At 36.4% G+C, this 17,041-nt stretch overlaps 1 protein-coding gene across 8 annotated transcripts in view; it reads right to left on the bottom strand.

Annotated features, from left to right (window-relative positions):
• VWA3B (von Willebrand factor A domain containing 3B) overlaps positions 1 to 17,041 on the bottom strand; it is a 72,510-nt gene that overhangs the window by 5,833 nt on the left and 49,636 nt on the right. For all 8 annotated transcript variants that reach the window (XM_027718136.2, XM_039390560.1, XM_039390563.1 and 5 more), the window contains 6 exons: positions 15,531 to 15,581; positions 13,117 to 13,336; positions 5,278 to 5,398; positions 4,350 to 4,474; positions 3,075 to 3,212; positions 2,427 to 2,524 (listed from right to left, as the gene is read on the bottom strand). In XM_027718136.2, the coding sequence (XP_027573937.2) occupies positions 2,427 to 2,524; positions 3,075 to 3,212; positions 4,350 to 4,474; positions 5,278 to 5,398; positions 13,117 to 13,336; positions 15,531 to 15,581 (753 nt within the window). The remainder of the gene's footprint in view (positions 1 to 2,426; positions 2,525 to 3,074; positions 3,213 to 4,349; positions 4,475 to 5,277; positions 5,399 to 13,116; positions 13,337 to 15,530; positions 15,582 to 17,041) is intronic.

Below are 17,041 nucleotides of genomic sequence, written 5' to 3'. Positions count from 1 at the left end.
ACACTAGTGTCCAATACTAAAATGCTGAGAGCTATATTAGTACCTCTAAAGATTCATGAATTAAGCATGACTCCTAGTACACACCACAAGAACATCAAAAGACAATCCCAAAGAACTCAGAGCTGGAGTTAGACAAGCTATTTTAATATGTCTATGTGCACTGGAAGCCTGGGCTATGCATTTTAATTTTCCTTCCCTTCCTACTACAGGACTTAGCACAAAAAGATTGTCTCTTTTTGAGCTTCTAATATCATACCGCATTCGAACTTTTTGATTCCTTTCCAATTAAATTATGTTTCCTCTTTGTTTCTATCAACAATGTCAGCATATTTTCATTAAATTTGTGTGCACCCATGAGCAATATGCTGCACTGTTCCCGTTTAAGTATGACATAGAAGGTAGGGATCTATTTTAGAATACAATAAATAACAAGTTTCATTAGAAAGCACACTTCGATGCCCTCTTCAAAAGTAGGTGCTTTAATGGAAACTCCCTTTAGTGCATTCATTTCAGTCAATTCTCCAAAGAATTCCTCTGTTTTCTTGTGAATAACTCAATGTTCTCATCACTTGTACGTAACAATGGCAATTCAGCTTGCTAATAAATTCTGTTTGGAGAGTGAATATTAAATTTTATATTAAAGCACTCAGTCATGAAACAAAGCATGTAGAATGGAAGCTATTCTTATTGCTTATACATTTAGTCACATCTTTTCTTAATATGGTACCTCATTTAGAATATAATCCAACTTAGTAGAAGGGAAAGACTTCTACTGTTTTTGCTGGAACTCAGATCAGTTATATGCCTGCCTCATTTCAACTGGTTGTATGCATTAAGTAGGGAACCATGTTCTTCAGGTTTGCTTTTTAGGGAAAAGAGGCAACCACCATGTCAGTGATCTGGCCTGGGAAAAGACACTGAAGTATTTCCAGATTTGGAATTCTGCTCAGTAACAGGGAGGCATTTATTGGTTTGTGTGCTGTGGGTGCAAGTTGGTAGAAGTTTCAAACTGTACTGGAATCACCACTAGAAAATATGTGGGAAATAGGACTTGAATCTTAGTTACTTTTTGTTCCATCATTCTCAGGGAATCCATAGATCAGCCCACAACTGGTACTCTCACCCATAATTTTTAGATGTAATCTTTAATAATGATAATCATATTAAAACATTTCAATGAAAATTAAGAACATCTGCAGGTGACTGTGCACTTGAACAGGTTGCCCAGAGAGGTTGTGGAGTCTCCCTCACTGGAGATATTTAGGAAGTGTCTGGATGCAATCCTGTGCCATGTGCTCTAGGACAACCCTGCTTGAGCAGGGAGGTTGGACCAGATGACGCTCTGTGGTCCCTTCCAACCTTACCCATTCTGTGATCTAAAATTGCCTTTAATGGTGTAATTTGTCCTGTTCATGCCTCCTCGTGGGAATAAACCTCCCATAGCGGAGATTATACAGTTCTTTGGCAGCAGTGCTCATACTACAACTGACATACATGGAAGAGGAAATCCGTCATCCTGTGGGATGTCAAGGCACATGGAAGATTCAAAACAAAACTGTGTTTTCTCACACAAAACGTGAAACTGTGCAGCTCCCTCTGGGAAGAAGCTATGGATGATGAAGGTTTACATGGGTTCAAAAAAGTAACTGCACAAATTCATGGAAGAAACTTCCATCAGGGCTGTTTAATACAGAGACTCAATTCTGCTTCAGAGAATTCTTAAATCACGAATTGCTGTACATTAGGGATGTACTCTGGAGAAATATCCCTAGATGATTGTTCTGATCTTACTCTCCTTCCTAAGGTTTGTTGCTGCTAACTCAGAGGTTGTTGGTGCTCTGAAGGTTATCACAATTCCATGCTATTTCAAATGGGTTAAACTAGAACTAGAACTTGATGCAAGACGAAAATGTAATCCACAATTACCTGGAACCACTGCATGTTCAGTGCATACTTCACATCAGAAAAATGTTACCCCTGCTGCACATAAGTTCTGCAGAACTTAAGTAGGTGCTCATACTCATCCTACACACTCTATCTGCATCATTCCACAGATTCAAGCCCAGAAGACGAACCACTATCTTAGAAACAACTTGCAATTTAATGTGTAGTTTCATATCACCATAATTATCTTAAAAGGAAAATAAAGTCTACAACAAATAGAAACTCCATCCCACCTTCCAGCAATGCTCTTAACAACTTCCTGGGACTTAGCTTCAAACCATCACATCCCACTAATGTTTCCAGAATGAAAATAGGGCAATAAACTGTCAGATAAACTTGGTTGCATGTGTAGAGTAAGACAGATCAGAACAGTTGTAGTTAGAGTACTACATACAGAAATCTGACAGCATAGCTGAACTCAGAGTGCAGCATTTAGGATTCATATAAAAAACCTTTATATTTCTAGGTTCAAACATACTCACATCTCATAATCCACCATCTGCACCGTTCTTATGTACTGACAGGAATAGGCATACTTTGTTTGGCTGATTTTAATAAGCTCACTTCTTACACAGTGTTCCTGTAATAACACAATCAACATGCATCTAATTTAAATCTGAATCTCAAAACCAATGAAGATACATATGTATAAAAAGTCAACTGTTTTAATATAACTGTAATCAGCCTTTAATAAAGATAATTAAAAGTTTCAAGTACAAAGTACATTTTTTTAATACGCACTATGAAAAATGCAGTAAAATTATCATAATGGCTTACGAACAAAAAAACCAACCAACCAAACATAACAAAATTAACTTCAGACTATACTGACTGTGATAAAATTCCCTGTGTTTCTCATTTTACCAGTATGGAACTTAAGCAAGCCACCAAATAGATTATAGAGGAAAGAACTGAGTACGATTTAAGAATAAATTATCCTACAGAGTTTCTTGATTCAGGTCTATTACATGAGCTCTTCACTGAGCTCCAGAATCTGCTTTAATTTGGTTAGCTGGAGACAGGGAATGCACCAGTGAGCTGATTAGCATGGAAAATTCTATCTGCCTCTTCAAAAACAGAATACTGGTAAAATTATTGCCAGGCAGGTATCATCCTCTAGGTTTACTTACCTTCCTGTTGTTGAACATCAGTACTGTGTAGAGTTTGTTACCTGTTTCCACCCTCTCCGGTGTTGCAATGACAATGGCAGGTACATAATACTCATTTCCTGCCTGTGTCCCAGTTCTGGCAAACACATAGTCTCCAACCTGCACATCAGGAAAGGACCAGTGCAAGAGCCATGTAACTTGTGAGTTTTAAAGACATAAAAGGTAAATACTAAGATACTTTTACATGAATCATCATTCTATCATGTTCACATGCTTTAATATGGATCTTCAAAAGAAAAGAACTTGGTCCTTGCATGTACTGATCACACAATTGCCACTGAATCAAGAACACAAAATAAAAATAAAGGAGAAAGCCCTACTAAAGGTGCCTGGGCTCAGCTAGCAAGTTGAACTGAATGAGGAAACTCTTGCAACTGTGCATTCCCTTGGACTTCATGCAAATTTTTACGTTTTCAATAAACTTTTAAACCAATCTTGGGAATTTTAGGTAATTCCATAATATAACTGACTTATCCAAAATTGTTTTAAAACTTAACACACTAGTCACAATTTTCTATCAAAATCTGCAGATCTCTAGAGTTGGAACTTCCCCTTACAGAATACCAGGAACTACTGTATCAGAATTTGCCTTCATTTCAAACAGGAAAAAAAACCCCAAAATCATGAATCTAGTTTTAAGTGTAACAAAGCGCTTATAAAAACGTTTTGTGCACTCAAAATAGCTATATCCATTCTGTATCTTTTCTGTATCCATTCCCTCTCTTGCATGTAAAATAAGAATCACCTGAAAAAACAACTACGATTACAGATAGTCAGCTGATAAATTTTAAATAAAACCAGAAATTGAATAAGAATTTTATTTTTTTAATTAGTTATTTGCCTTAGTATACAGTTATTTGCTGGATTTAAGACATGCTATGAAAAACAAACGGTTAAAACTTGCTGCACATCACACTATGTATAAAAGGCTCTCTTCGATTTATAATCTATGTGCTAGGAAACAATAATTCTGCTAATAAATAGCTCACCTTTCTTCTATAGCTGGGGAAATATTCATGTTTTATAAAGAATACAATACAAAATAAGTTAGAATGTAGAATTTTAATAAAGAAAGAAATAGGACTACAACAAAAACAAGCTTCAAACAAATAAAAAACAGCATGTTGAAAGTAGCTATTTGAAAGCTAAAAAAAGTCTATCCTTTACTCTAGGCCTGGCCAAATAAACAAAATTAAAAATGCCTATTTGCTGTCATAAAAAATCCCAATTTTTCACCTGCAGATGTGGGCATGGCATAGCACCTCCCACAGGTATAGTGAACTTCACAGGTACATCCCAGCTCTCCCCATTGCTGAAGTCAACAAGTGCACAGGTAGAACTGACATTCTTTATCACAGTTCCTAAAAAACAACATAATAAAATATTCAAATTATTTTTCCTTCACCCCTTGTGGAAATGCTTTTTTTAAATCCTAAAGGCTGTCACATATCACTGAGGTCAAACATGGCTATACTATACGTTCTTCGCTTTCATTTAGCGAGGGTAAGCTGTGCTAGGGCACTAGAGAAATTTGTACCTAAAAAACCCTCCCGTCTTACTAGCTATTATTAATAAATGCTATAAAAATAAAAGTAAGAGTCTTTTTCAAGCACAGGTCTGAAATCTGTAAGCTGATCAGGTGGATGAGAGTTGGCATAATGAAACTATTACACAGTTAAAAATATGTAATTGAAAAAAAAACAAAATAAGTAAACGTAACATAAAAATAAATACACAAATGATTTTTCTTAAGAAATTACAGAACTCAATTTTACTTAATAATTCTTGCTTAACACTCAACAAAAGGTCAGCAGCATTTAGTGAATTTTTTGAACACATGCAAAAGCTTGGCTTTTGCCAAATGATCAACAGAAATATTCAAGGGAGACAGCAAATAGGGATAGTTGATACTCTTGGGTACTCAGTTACTCAAAAGAATTTCCTTACATACTCTTCCTATCATTGCTTTCTAACTTTACAAAATGTATGTCTTCTTATAAATGTATATATGTGCTCATACAAAATATATATTCATTTTGCATGAATATACACATACAATATTAAATTTCATTAAGAAAGAAGCAGATAATTATGACCAAAACTTATGTTTTATCAGCACTAAGAAACACTAAATAATATGGAAAATGTGGACAAAAATATATACCTGGATAATAAAATCCTGTGACGTTTGATCTTGCAATTACCTTTTGGCTTTTGTGAGTCACAAATATTTGCCATTTTTGTCCTGTCTTAGACTTTGACTTCATAGTTGCTTCTTCATGTCTCTGTAATTTGATACAATTATTTTGGCCACAACAGTTAATACAGTCAGCCTTAATCTATTCTTTGGAATTAATTAAAAACTTAGGCAATGTAATGCTATAACCTCTGTAGAAAACACACAGTAAACCATAATTATTTTAAACTTTCAGAATAGTTATAAGTACAGTAAATACTCATGGATAAGTTCATCTAAGACTTTTCACTATTAAATCCTGTTCTATATGGTCCTAACAATACATATATTTTCATGTGTTCAGGTAGAAATTTACCTTAATGAACTACAGTTCCAACTACCATTTTCCTACAAAAAAATTTACAAAGTTGCACAATTCATACTCAAGGATATGGTAAGCAAAAAACAACTTTTTCAGAATAAGAGAATTTGCTCTATACATTCATTTTGTCCAGCTAGGAGAGTCTTCACAAAAATATGATTTTCATTAAAATACCTCACTGTATGGGATGACTCATTAAAATTCAGAATTAAAATTTTCAGGAATTTTAAAACATTCCATTTTAGCAAAATATTATACCACATTTTCCAGAGCTGTAACTCTTCAACATTCTGTCCCACATCATACACTAATTCTCCTCTTTGGGGGGCAGATCCTTTGACTACAGCTCTTCTAACACACAGCACAGCCTCATAGAACACTGGAGTTTACTGCTGAATTGCTCATAAGTCTAGGGTTCCACTTACTGGATAGTGAGAATAAAAATACCAATGCGGCCATGTGGTGGGGAAAAAAAGTGGTTTTTCCCCCTGGAGTTAAAAAAAATGGTAACCCCTGAGGGGGTGGTGTCTCTCTTGGTGTTGACCCAATCAGCACCCCTGCAAAATTTAAACATATCACACCAGACTGGAAAAGAAGGATGGTGAGGTAGTTGGAGAAGAAGTGGCCATGTTCTGAGACCACAAGGGGAGAAGGGGCAGGAGCCCCGCTGGGGGGCCACAGCTCCCCAGCCCCCAGCTGAAGTTGCAGAAACTCGGAAACAGTGTTAAACTGGACCGAGGTCTGTAACTGAAAAGCTGAGGGAGTCTTTCTCCACTGTGAGTGGGCAGCAGAAGACAGAAAAGCGGCAGCAGAGGCAGCACTGAGTGGAAGGCTATGGCTGAAAGTCAAGAGATAAGAAGAAGCAGTAAAGACAGCATGCAACTAAGCAGAGACACAGAGAAGTCTGATGGAGAGAGAGAGAGAGAGAGAGAGAGCCGGCAACAGAGCAGAGAAAGCTCAACAAAAACAGTTTTGGGGTAAGAACTGAACCAAACCCCCCAAAACCCTTTTGAGACCCCTCCTAGGAGGAGGAGATGGACTCCTACTTGAGGGGAGTCTTGGAGTGCAGCAGCACCGGAGAGAGAGGAGCTAAGAAGCTCAGACATCCTGGAAGGTGGACCGGGACGGCCAGACGGAATGCGGAGGAGGGCCTTGCCCCCCCTGCTGCTGCCAAGCTGGCAGTTTTGAGACAGAGCAAGGGAGCTCTGATAGAATGCTTGAGGCAACGACTTTCAACTGAAAGCTGCCCTAACGTTCTGACTCAGGGGAGCTTGAATCCCCTGAGGCAGGGACTTTCACGAAGATGCCCTGCACTTCGTGATAATACGTGGTGAAGCGAACCTTTGTCCCGGTTATCACAGTCCACGGGAGAGAGACCTTCGCTTGGAGTCAAAGGGCCAAGAGGGGTTAGAGGAGACCCCCCTTGTGTGTAATGGGAAGAGATCCAGCTACAACTTCAGCTATGACTGCTGCATGGAAGAAGAGAGACACTGCTTCCCTGAAACGTGGAAAGGATCTTTCCTTCTTCCCTTCTGAACTTTCATTGGAGGGAGAAGAGATTTGATCCAATGTAAATATTGCTTTATCATAGGAGAGATAGTTAAGATTCTGTATATAATGTATTATAATATTTATTTGTGTAGTGACTGTAATATAATTCTCTTCCCCCCATATTGAGTCTTGTGTTGTGTCTGGAAAACCCATCTCACACTAGGGTGAGTTGTGGGAGGGGGGCATGGACTCGGGAATTGGATTTTGGGGGTCTCAAACTATGACAGGCCAGCTTGCTGTGGACTGACTCAATTCTTAATTGAAATCAGTGACTGCCACTAGTAGTAACTGAACGAAGAATGGATTTCACACAACAACTGAGGCAGAGAGCTGCGGGAAATGCAGTATGTCAAAAATAGTCAGACATTCACAAGTGGCTCCATATGAAAATACACTGTCGAGCTTTCTGAGCTTCTGTGTACATGACTTTACAGTCACCATATTCTTTTACCTTAAAGCCTTTTACATCTCACATTAATATTTTACAGAGTCTCAGTGTTGTTTGTCTTAAAGTAAACCATGTTCCTGAATCTCCTTTTTTCTGGAAGAAAGAATATCTTCCCATTCGGGAAGCTTGCTTATAATAAATCAGTTTCATCATTAAATGAAAATGGTGAAACTGATTTTCACCATTAAAAAATCAGTTTCACCATTAATTTTTAAAATATTTATTAGCCTACCTCATCAACAATTTGCAAGCATCCATCTCTTACACAGTTCTTCTGAATCATAAAAATACACAACTTGAAATCTCAAGATTTTCCACATATCTACACACTGCTCTGAAAAACTATTGTAACTCAGACTCTTTGTAAAACTCTGCTTGCTAGGGCATTTATGACCTGTTTTCTTGCCTGGTGACATTTTTCTTCCCCAAAAGATGTATTTGATTTGATACTTGATTTTCTCTAAAAGTCAATAATGATGGAAAAGATATGAATAACTTTGACTAAATAGTTCGTTCTCAGTTTCATTATAATTATCAGTCTCTTTTTTCCAAACTCCTCCACAAAAATCACAAATAGCCCTAAAAAAAAGTCCTAAAAATAAGCAAAACACACACACACACACATAAAGGCGAGGAGATATTTTAAACGGGAGATATATGGGATTTTTCTAGCTTATTCTTTATCCCTATAGAATATTAATTATATCGACAACTCTGTTTTTCAAACTCAGTCTAAACCAGAGGCTCTTCACAGCGCTTAACTGACTGCTGGAAGTACAACCCAACAAAGGCTGATTTGATTGCAGACTTACAGTTCCACAGACACAAAAAGGTATTTGGGTAAGCCATTTAGTTAATTCCTCAGGCTTCAAAGGGACAGCTGCTGTTGAATATTTATTATCAACTAATTTGTTATGCTTGACTAATAACTTGGGCAACTTTCCAGCACTCTGCATTAATCCAAATACTAAAGACGACACAAGCATCCACAATGAGGATTCAGTCCCGCAGAATTCAGGTGGCTCAGAAACACTGTCTAAATTCAAATCCATCCCTCCATCCTTCCTTCCTCTCACACAGCTCACACACTGTCAGAGTGCTCATTTCTGGCATTCAGTATGTTTATTACAAAAGAGCCCCATCTGATTCTCGAGGATTTTCAGCTCATTTAGCTCTGCTACTGTTGAAGGCAATGCAAAAAAACACAAGTGAAGGAGACTTTGTTTACCTTCCAATAGCTGCTACATTTTTTAATTCCCTTTCAAAAAATTAGGTTTTGCCCTTTCCTACTATAAATGAGAATGGATAGGAAGACTATCCACAGATCTCCATGTATCTTGGCTTGAACTTTGGCTTTTCATAATCCTGACACCTCAGAGCCAAGCAACCACTGCTTTTCCCAGGTTGTCAGTGACACCAAGCCCATTCTGCATAGACCACAGTCCATTTTTATGAAAGAGCCTGTCTTCTTGCACCTACACGCTATCTGTTCAGCAGGTACTTCACTGATGACAATGGAAAATTTCACCCAATATTTTTTTGTAGTTATAACTTTTTAGTTGTTGTGCTATTTGGGATGCTTGTTTTTACTAAAAGAGACACAAGAACAAAGAGAGGAGATGCCAAGCTGTTTGGGAAACATATGAATGCAAAAAAGGTATCAACAGAGAGAGATTAGTGATCCTTAAATAGTGAGGAAGAATGAGGAGCGTAAGAAATAGGACACCAGGATATAAAAGGGAGATCCAGAATTTCCATTCTTACGAAGAATCAAGTCTCGGCTATAAATATTGCATTAGGAATAATTAAATCGACTGTATATGAAATACATTTTTCAGAAAGAAGAGACTCAGTGAGCCACTAGAGGTCCCTTTCCACCCAAATAAACATGCTTTACAAAACACATTATGCTTATTAACTATTTTAAGTTATTTTTAATCATATGGTGACTATTCAGCAGGATCACAAACAAGTGTGAGCCTTACACGTTCAAGGTCATCCTAAGGAAAACATAGTACTTTTAAAAGTATATTCTTAATGAAAGTTAAGCAATGAATGCAACTTTATTTCTCTGCAAAATCTGAAATCCACCCCTATGCAGAAACAGAAATATTTAGTATGAGAAGGAATGTTCTCCATCATGCCCAAAGGCCAGATTACAACACTGGAGGAAGAAACACTTTACATTAAATTGTTAAACCATTAACAGCAAGCACCAAACTATCCTGGAATCTATCACACTTGGAAATAGGAACGCCATGACCCCAGCAGACCTGAAATTGTCTAATGAGAGATGGGTAGGGGACCCTGAACAATTTTGTTTTAAAGTCACATAATGTTGTAAAGAGTTTTATAATTCAGTGAGGAAAAAAAAATGCTAAAAAACTGGTGGATGGCTGTTATGCCTTACAAGATCAAAACAGAAAACAAAATATTTTAAGTCAAAGCAGTTACTTATTAGGAAAAAAAATCAAACCAAAGTAAATGATACCTTTCTCATTTTCAGTATCTTAGATGAAAGCTGAGTGCCAGCCTGAAGAGGGAGACTTGTGTCAACTCATGCTTTAATTGCTACAGCAAAAAGAACTGAGTAAACTGAGTATCATACAGTCTACAATTAGCCCTCCAACCAGGTAATCATCAGTGTTCAAGGTTCTATATTTTGCCTGATAATAACTAAATGTGTTTGCTCATTTCCTAACGCATTTACTTCTTGCATCACTGGAGGTCTTTGGTCATCTCATGGCCCCGTGCAGGTGGATGTCTGCTTCATTCTCCTCCAATAAGGCACTGGCACAGCCTACCTTTCACAGATGTGTCCAAACAAAGCAGCCTGAACACAGCTCCCAGAGAAGGTCGGAGCATAGGGGGAGGATAACTAGACCACTAATTCAGTTGTAGGCTTAAATAGAAAGCTCTCATAGCAAGGACATCCAAAAAGGATTACTAATTCTTTTAAGAAGTTGTGTAGGTAATTCAGAAATCATAAAAGCTAAAAACTAAGAGGTTTTATTCTAAATTCAGTGAAAAAAAAGCAGGAAGAAATTCATAGATCTGTCTTGTTGAGTAGGGCTCCAGGATAATGGTGATTTTTCTACCCCATCTCACAATGACAATTTTCATTCAGTGCCATGTCAGCTATTTCCTTGTTGTAACATATTTCAGCTGGCCGTTTATTTCTTTATACTCATTTTGTAGACAGACATCACAGCTGGCAAAATCTCCGACAGCATTTTTAAAAGACTCCCCAATTTTTAAAATTTTTTCCACTGTTTTTCTACCACATAAACAGAATTCTAATTACATCTGTCTTTCTGCCTCTCACTCTTAAAGCCTTTCAGTTGTAGATTAGCAATTACTGAAGATGCCGCTCTGATTAGACTCCTAAAGCGGGTTGACTCAGGATAAGTGATTGCACAATGTTAATCACATCATGTCTGAGAGCACACATTGGTTGTTCCAAGGCAACAGCAAAATTACAGCCAACAAATGAAACATGAACATGTTTCTGCTGCTCTTGTATTGGATAATTTATAGCAGAGGAAAATCAATAATCAAAATAGCTGTATTAGCAATATAATATTTTCAGACTAAAGTAAAACGAATCATCTGTTTTTTGAAGATATTAAAATGTTTTCAGATGTACTTAATGCAAAAAAAACTCAAAAACTATAGAAAACTGAAAGTGATCCTTTCCATAATCACTTATTTTCATACATGGCCTGAGCTATCAAAATATATTTTATACAATGCCTGAGCTATCATAATATATTTTACACAATTTAACAAAATTTCTTTTTTATAACTTATGTCATAGTATGTAAAAGGCCACAACGTATTGTGAAAACTATGGTTGTTCTTTGTGAAAAAAAAGTTACATCTCAGTCAATGAATGTCAAATAAAACAAAATACTTTTGTTATATTCTGGTACACAGAGAATAGGGATACTTGGCATAATTTACAGTTTCAAATTCCAATTGTACATTCTCATTCATTGCTGAGCATTCACACTATAGGTTTGTACCATGACCATTTGAGTTTCACTTACATAACCTCTTTAAACTGATGTATGCATGTCTGTATACGGTTTTGTATATGTTTACATGCATACATTGGGACATAAAATAACTATGATGAATATTTGATTATGCTTCTTACATAATACAAAGCATAAGACTTCCCTCAGTATTCACTGCAACTAGGCCAACCACACGGTAGCTTCCCTCACTCAATTATATAAAATAATGAACAAGAAAAGGAATATATTAACATATGAGCTTTATAATTAATTCTCTATTTGTTTTTCCTTATCCTCTATTGGAACTTGGAAGTCTGAGGAAAGATTTTCTTTCTTGTTCATTTCCTAGAGAGCTGATTTTAATATTATCGTAGTATTACTCCACCTAGACAGCACTTCTGCAGAGGCAGCAGGACTCCCAGGGAAGCACCGTTTGATGAAGCTTTAAGATGAAAAATCTTGAAACTGAATAAGAGAAACGTTTTGGGTTTTTTTCAGAGCTAAGTACTGTGAATTTCAAAGCATCAATAGTATATTCAGAAATCTTTCCATTGGGGAAGATTAAATCACTTTTCAAAACTCGAAAATGAAAAAGTATATTCTCTCTTCCAATAGGGCAGCCTGACTAACTTTAATTTTATACCTATTGCTCCATGTATTTCCATACTTGTTTCATTACACCTCTCAATAGCATTCCAAGTAAAATCAGATGTTCATCTGAGACATGCACACACATATATACAGATACATATATACATATATAAAATCACAAACTTCAATAACATTTTCAGAGTAGCTAGACTACTGTATTAATGCTAGACTACTGTAATAATGAAATGGAGAGAGCACTCTGCCTTGCCAAAAGTGGGTGTCTGCTTCAGCATGAGCTCCAGATGCCACTGACTCAGTTCACAAGGCTGTGAGATTGGCCACCAGTTCATGTATATCCCCATTTTATGGACTGTTAAATTTTAGTGTATGAATATGAAGCTGACTCCCACCTCTTCTCTACATCTTTTATTTTACAAGAAAGATACCATGGGAGATTATAGTGAATTACTCCAACATTACAAGATCTTTTAGTCCTCTTTATCAGATATTAACCCAACCAGATCTTATAATATAATTGCCTATAATGTATCTGTTCTTCCTCTGCTGTTGTTGCAGAGGATGCTTTGCTCCAATTAATTTTTAAGAGATTTGATTTCTGTAGTTCTCTCAACTTCAGAACTTCTGTATCCCCAGTGCTTCAAAAAAATCATTGAAAGCTTGCTCTCTTTTTAACTACCTTCTTTCCTCTATCCATTTTATTTAGCATCATGCTAAATGTCTGGTTTATCAGCTATAATCATGGAACAAAATTATTCCAGAAGCACATACCGAAGAGGAATATCTAACGAGAAAAAAAATCCCTTCCAACATATTACCTTTTTATTGTTGCTTATGTGTGATTCTGAGCTTTTCTCAGTTTCCTTTTTGACAGCTTCCTGAAGATCAGAGGCTTGTTGCATATATGTTAATGCTGCCAGTATCTCATCTTCTAGCAATTTTACATCTTCATAGGAAATTGGCCATCCCAAATTCTCTAAAGCCTCCAGCAAAGCTTCTTTATGCTGCATATATTGGACTGGCCCATCCTCTTTAAATCTTAAAAAATGTATTTAAAAGATTAATAATCACAAGTAGAAAAAATTTAATTATGTCAGTACTTTACAGATAGAATCACAAAGCATAAAGGCAGAATAAAGCATCAGATTCATCCAATATATCTTTTGTATGCTGCAAGTTCTTGCATTTCATCCAGATACTGTTGTGTCTAGTCAGACAATCATATCTGGCTTAACTGTATCTCATACAAAGACATCTACAGAGCAATTCAAGTGGCTGAGCATAGATGCCTGGTGTCATTTCAGATGTCCTAGAATATGTGAGGCATCAACAAAGAACTTGTAGACACAACTGAGAAATCATTAAAACCCCTGGACTTCTGGAAGAGCAGGTAGAATGAAGTGGCAAGTATGGAAACAACCTAAAATGGCACCTGACAGATACTAAGTCCTGATTTGCCACAGGAATCTGGACTGATCACATAAAAAGAGACAATCCCCTACGATTTTTTCCTCTGTCAGTCCTGCACTGCTCAATTTCACTCAGTGACCAGGAGTTTGCTTCCATCCATGGTTCAGATCATGCCAATGTCCATGGGACTAAACAGCCAGTTTGAAGCCACACACCAAAGGTACTTACAAAGGTGAAACAGATACAGTCATCTTGTTGATTAAAAAACCCAAAGAAGCTGAACCTTCTAAAATCCAGAATAGGTAGAACTCTTTACATCTTCAGTTGGAAGTAACATAATTCTTTTTAGTCCTTTTAGCTGTTTTCTGGCTCTTCTCTACAGCTTTGCCAACATGTAAAAAAACCCATGAAGTCTAGATCTAGGGAGAGTATTGAAGTGTCTGCCTTATCAACACATGCAACCACAGTGATGCCTAATCACGTTGCCATACTCTTTGTCACTGCTTATCTCTCTACTCCTCTAGGAACTGTTTTGTATTGAAATTAACCTGACCAGTATAATTATTTACCTAGATTTTTTGTCTCTATTTCCTGAACCCATTATTAATTCATAACATAGGTCAAGCTAATATCTCCTGAGTTGGATCTCTTAAACACTTTGAACACAAGCACAGTATTACCACTGCTCTAGTGAATTTGAATTTCCCTAGTATCTGAGGTAGCATTTTAATACACACTAGCAAACCAGAAGGCTCCTCAGTCAATAATTTCAGGACTCCTGTGACCAAGTTACTAGACTTTGTTTATTACTCTCTCTTTTCAGATTACTAATTTTGAAAGTATGTTGTCATTCTTCTGTAACACATGAACCTGGTCACTCAAATTGTAAACTTAGAAGAGAAATAGATCAAATATTTCAATATCTATGCATCAATATTAATGATTTAATATGCCCCTCTAGCAGACTGTACAATTGCTAAGACTTTTTTTTTTATTACATGCACAATTGGCCACATGGTACAAAAATGAGATATTTTGGATGACACTGTCAAATTTGTATACTGTACAACTCATTGTTTATCAACAGACATCTATTTCCTTCTTTTTTTTTCCCAATTATATGCTGTTCTTTTGTTTAGAAGTCTTGATTTCATCTCTACACCAGAATAGAGTTATAGTTCTCCTTATTAATGATAGAACTCTGGGGTTTTTTACTCATTAGCTTAAGTCTTCTTATAAGCATTCTAGTTTTCATTCGTGTTTTTCTGCCTAGGAATATTTCAGGCCCGTTCAGTTTTCATTAATTGATCTTCACTTTATTCTCTGATGCAAACAGATGCTAACTTCACTGATGTCAGTCCTGTCTATACAGTTTTCTAAATCAATATACAGAAATAGGTTAGTTAAAGTAGTACAAGCTCCTAGTGTGATATATAGTTCTAGCACATGCTGTTAAGGTACTTATTACACTTTTACGAACAAGCCACTGAAGTGCGTTTTACAGGATGAGAGAAGATTTACTTTGATGCCAAAGGCAATGACATGCTGCCCCCTCAAGGCCCTGACACTTCACACTGACTAAGAATAGATCGGCAGCGTTCAAATGGAAGGCAAGTCTTTTCCTTTAGAATAAGTAGCATCGCAAAAGGAGGTCCAGAATTTAGTATTACTCCGTATCACATATACATTTTTGAAAGCAAGATATAGTTATGAAACATTTGAAAGTTAAACCAGTTGGTTATAAAAATAGTGACAAAAAGCTATCAAATATTTATGACCAGCCTTTCAGAGGTACGTTAGAAAACCAAAAATGATAGCTTACTTGTCTCTTTCCTCCTGAGATAGTGCTCTCCAAACAACTAGGTTCAGGTGCCTATTAAAGAAAGCAAAGCAGTTTTTGAGGGAATGCAGTTCCTTGCGCAGCTGATCATCTCAAAACTAACAAATAAACAGTTTCTTAAGACATCTGCACTGATTTGTATTCCAAGAGCACTGTATCATCAACTTGTATCTTTATCATTCAGCTATGAAATTATCAACTGCAAAAAAAGATGGGAAAACAGCATCTTCCATCAAGTAGCAGCACGACTATTTCAGGGTCATAGAAGGTTTAATGGCAATCGCTGCTGCTTCCTGACAGGATTTTCTATGGATGGTTCTCTTCAGCAGCAGCAAGCTAAATCAAATAACAAAACTGATTAAACGCCAGTTAAGCTGCACAGCTTTTCCAATTAAACAGTTTCAGAAAACATAGCCTGAATGTAGTAATGCTAATTTTTTTTTTTTCTGCTAAGATTACCCATCCATTGTTCTACTCAGGTTTCTAATTCATTAAACTCTGGCTATGAAGAAAAGCTACTAACAGGAAAACAGAAGTGATTATCCCAAAGCAATGCAGTTCTGAGATCTTCTAAAAGCAGCACTAAACTTTCTGCTTTTGCTTTCTAGACGCAAATTATAAACTCTTATTAGATCACCTAGCTTATGGCTTTCTCCATAAACATCTCAAACAAATAAGCCATCATTAAATTACTTCATTTCATACTACAGAAATAAATCTCTACGATGATGCTAATTGCTGTAATTACAGAACAATTTCAAAATTTCCTTTGGAAATACAAGAACAAATTCACTGCTAGGAAAAATTCAGATTGTAACCATTAGAATATTAGCAGTCTTGCGAGATTTACTGGTGCATGTAGGAAAAAAGCACATTACCAACAGATTTTGAATATTAATTTCTTGATTCATTTTATCGACTAGAAACCAAATCCCAGCATTTTTAGAACGTAAATTACTTAGTTTGCTCACAATCTGCAGTCTCAGCATGCTCCACTGACTATTTCATCCTTCTAAATGTGCATACTCATAACTAACTCATTTGTAAAAGTTTCTGGCTGTACAAGACCATACACATTATGAAGTTTCCAGTGTTTTGCTCCTTCAGTACTGTATATTCTCTTTGTCAGAGTACAAAAATTCTGCCCTCACCACTTTTCTTCCTCTAAACCTGATGCTAAGGTCAATCTACATATGGGGAAGATATTATTACGCTTGCTTCTGTCCTTGAAACCCACATATCCTGATGTATTTTTCATCTATACATGTCAGAATAAATTTGTGACCAACAACTATTCACAAAGCTGAACTGCAACTTTTGCAAATTCAATTACTAGAAAAGTACTATGGCATTTAGAGCAAAATGATTTTGACTGGGTTGCTGTTTAACATGTGGAGATAAAACAAAGAGATCTCTTTTTTACATTGTCAATTATAATGATCTTCAGACAGATCTTTCTTCTACACATCTTTTTCACAGAAGTGGGAACTCAA

This window comes from Pipra filicauda, unplaced genomic scaffold, assembly GCF_003945595.2.
Source record: "Pipra filicauda isolate LSUMZ 115617 unplaced genomic scaffold, ASM394559v2 scaffold83_size3615187_pilon, whole genome shotgun sequence".
Taxonomy (NCBI): domain Eukaryota; kingdom Metazoa; phylum Chordata; class Aves; order Passeriformes; family Pipridae; genus Pipra; species Pipra filicauda.
This window is presented reverse-complemented; position numbering and strand designations above follow the sequence as displayed.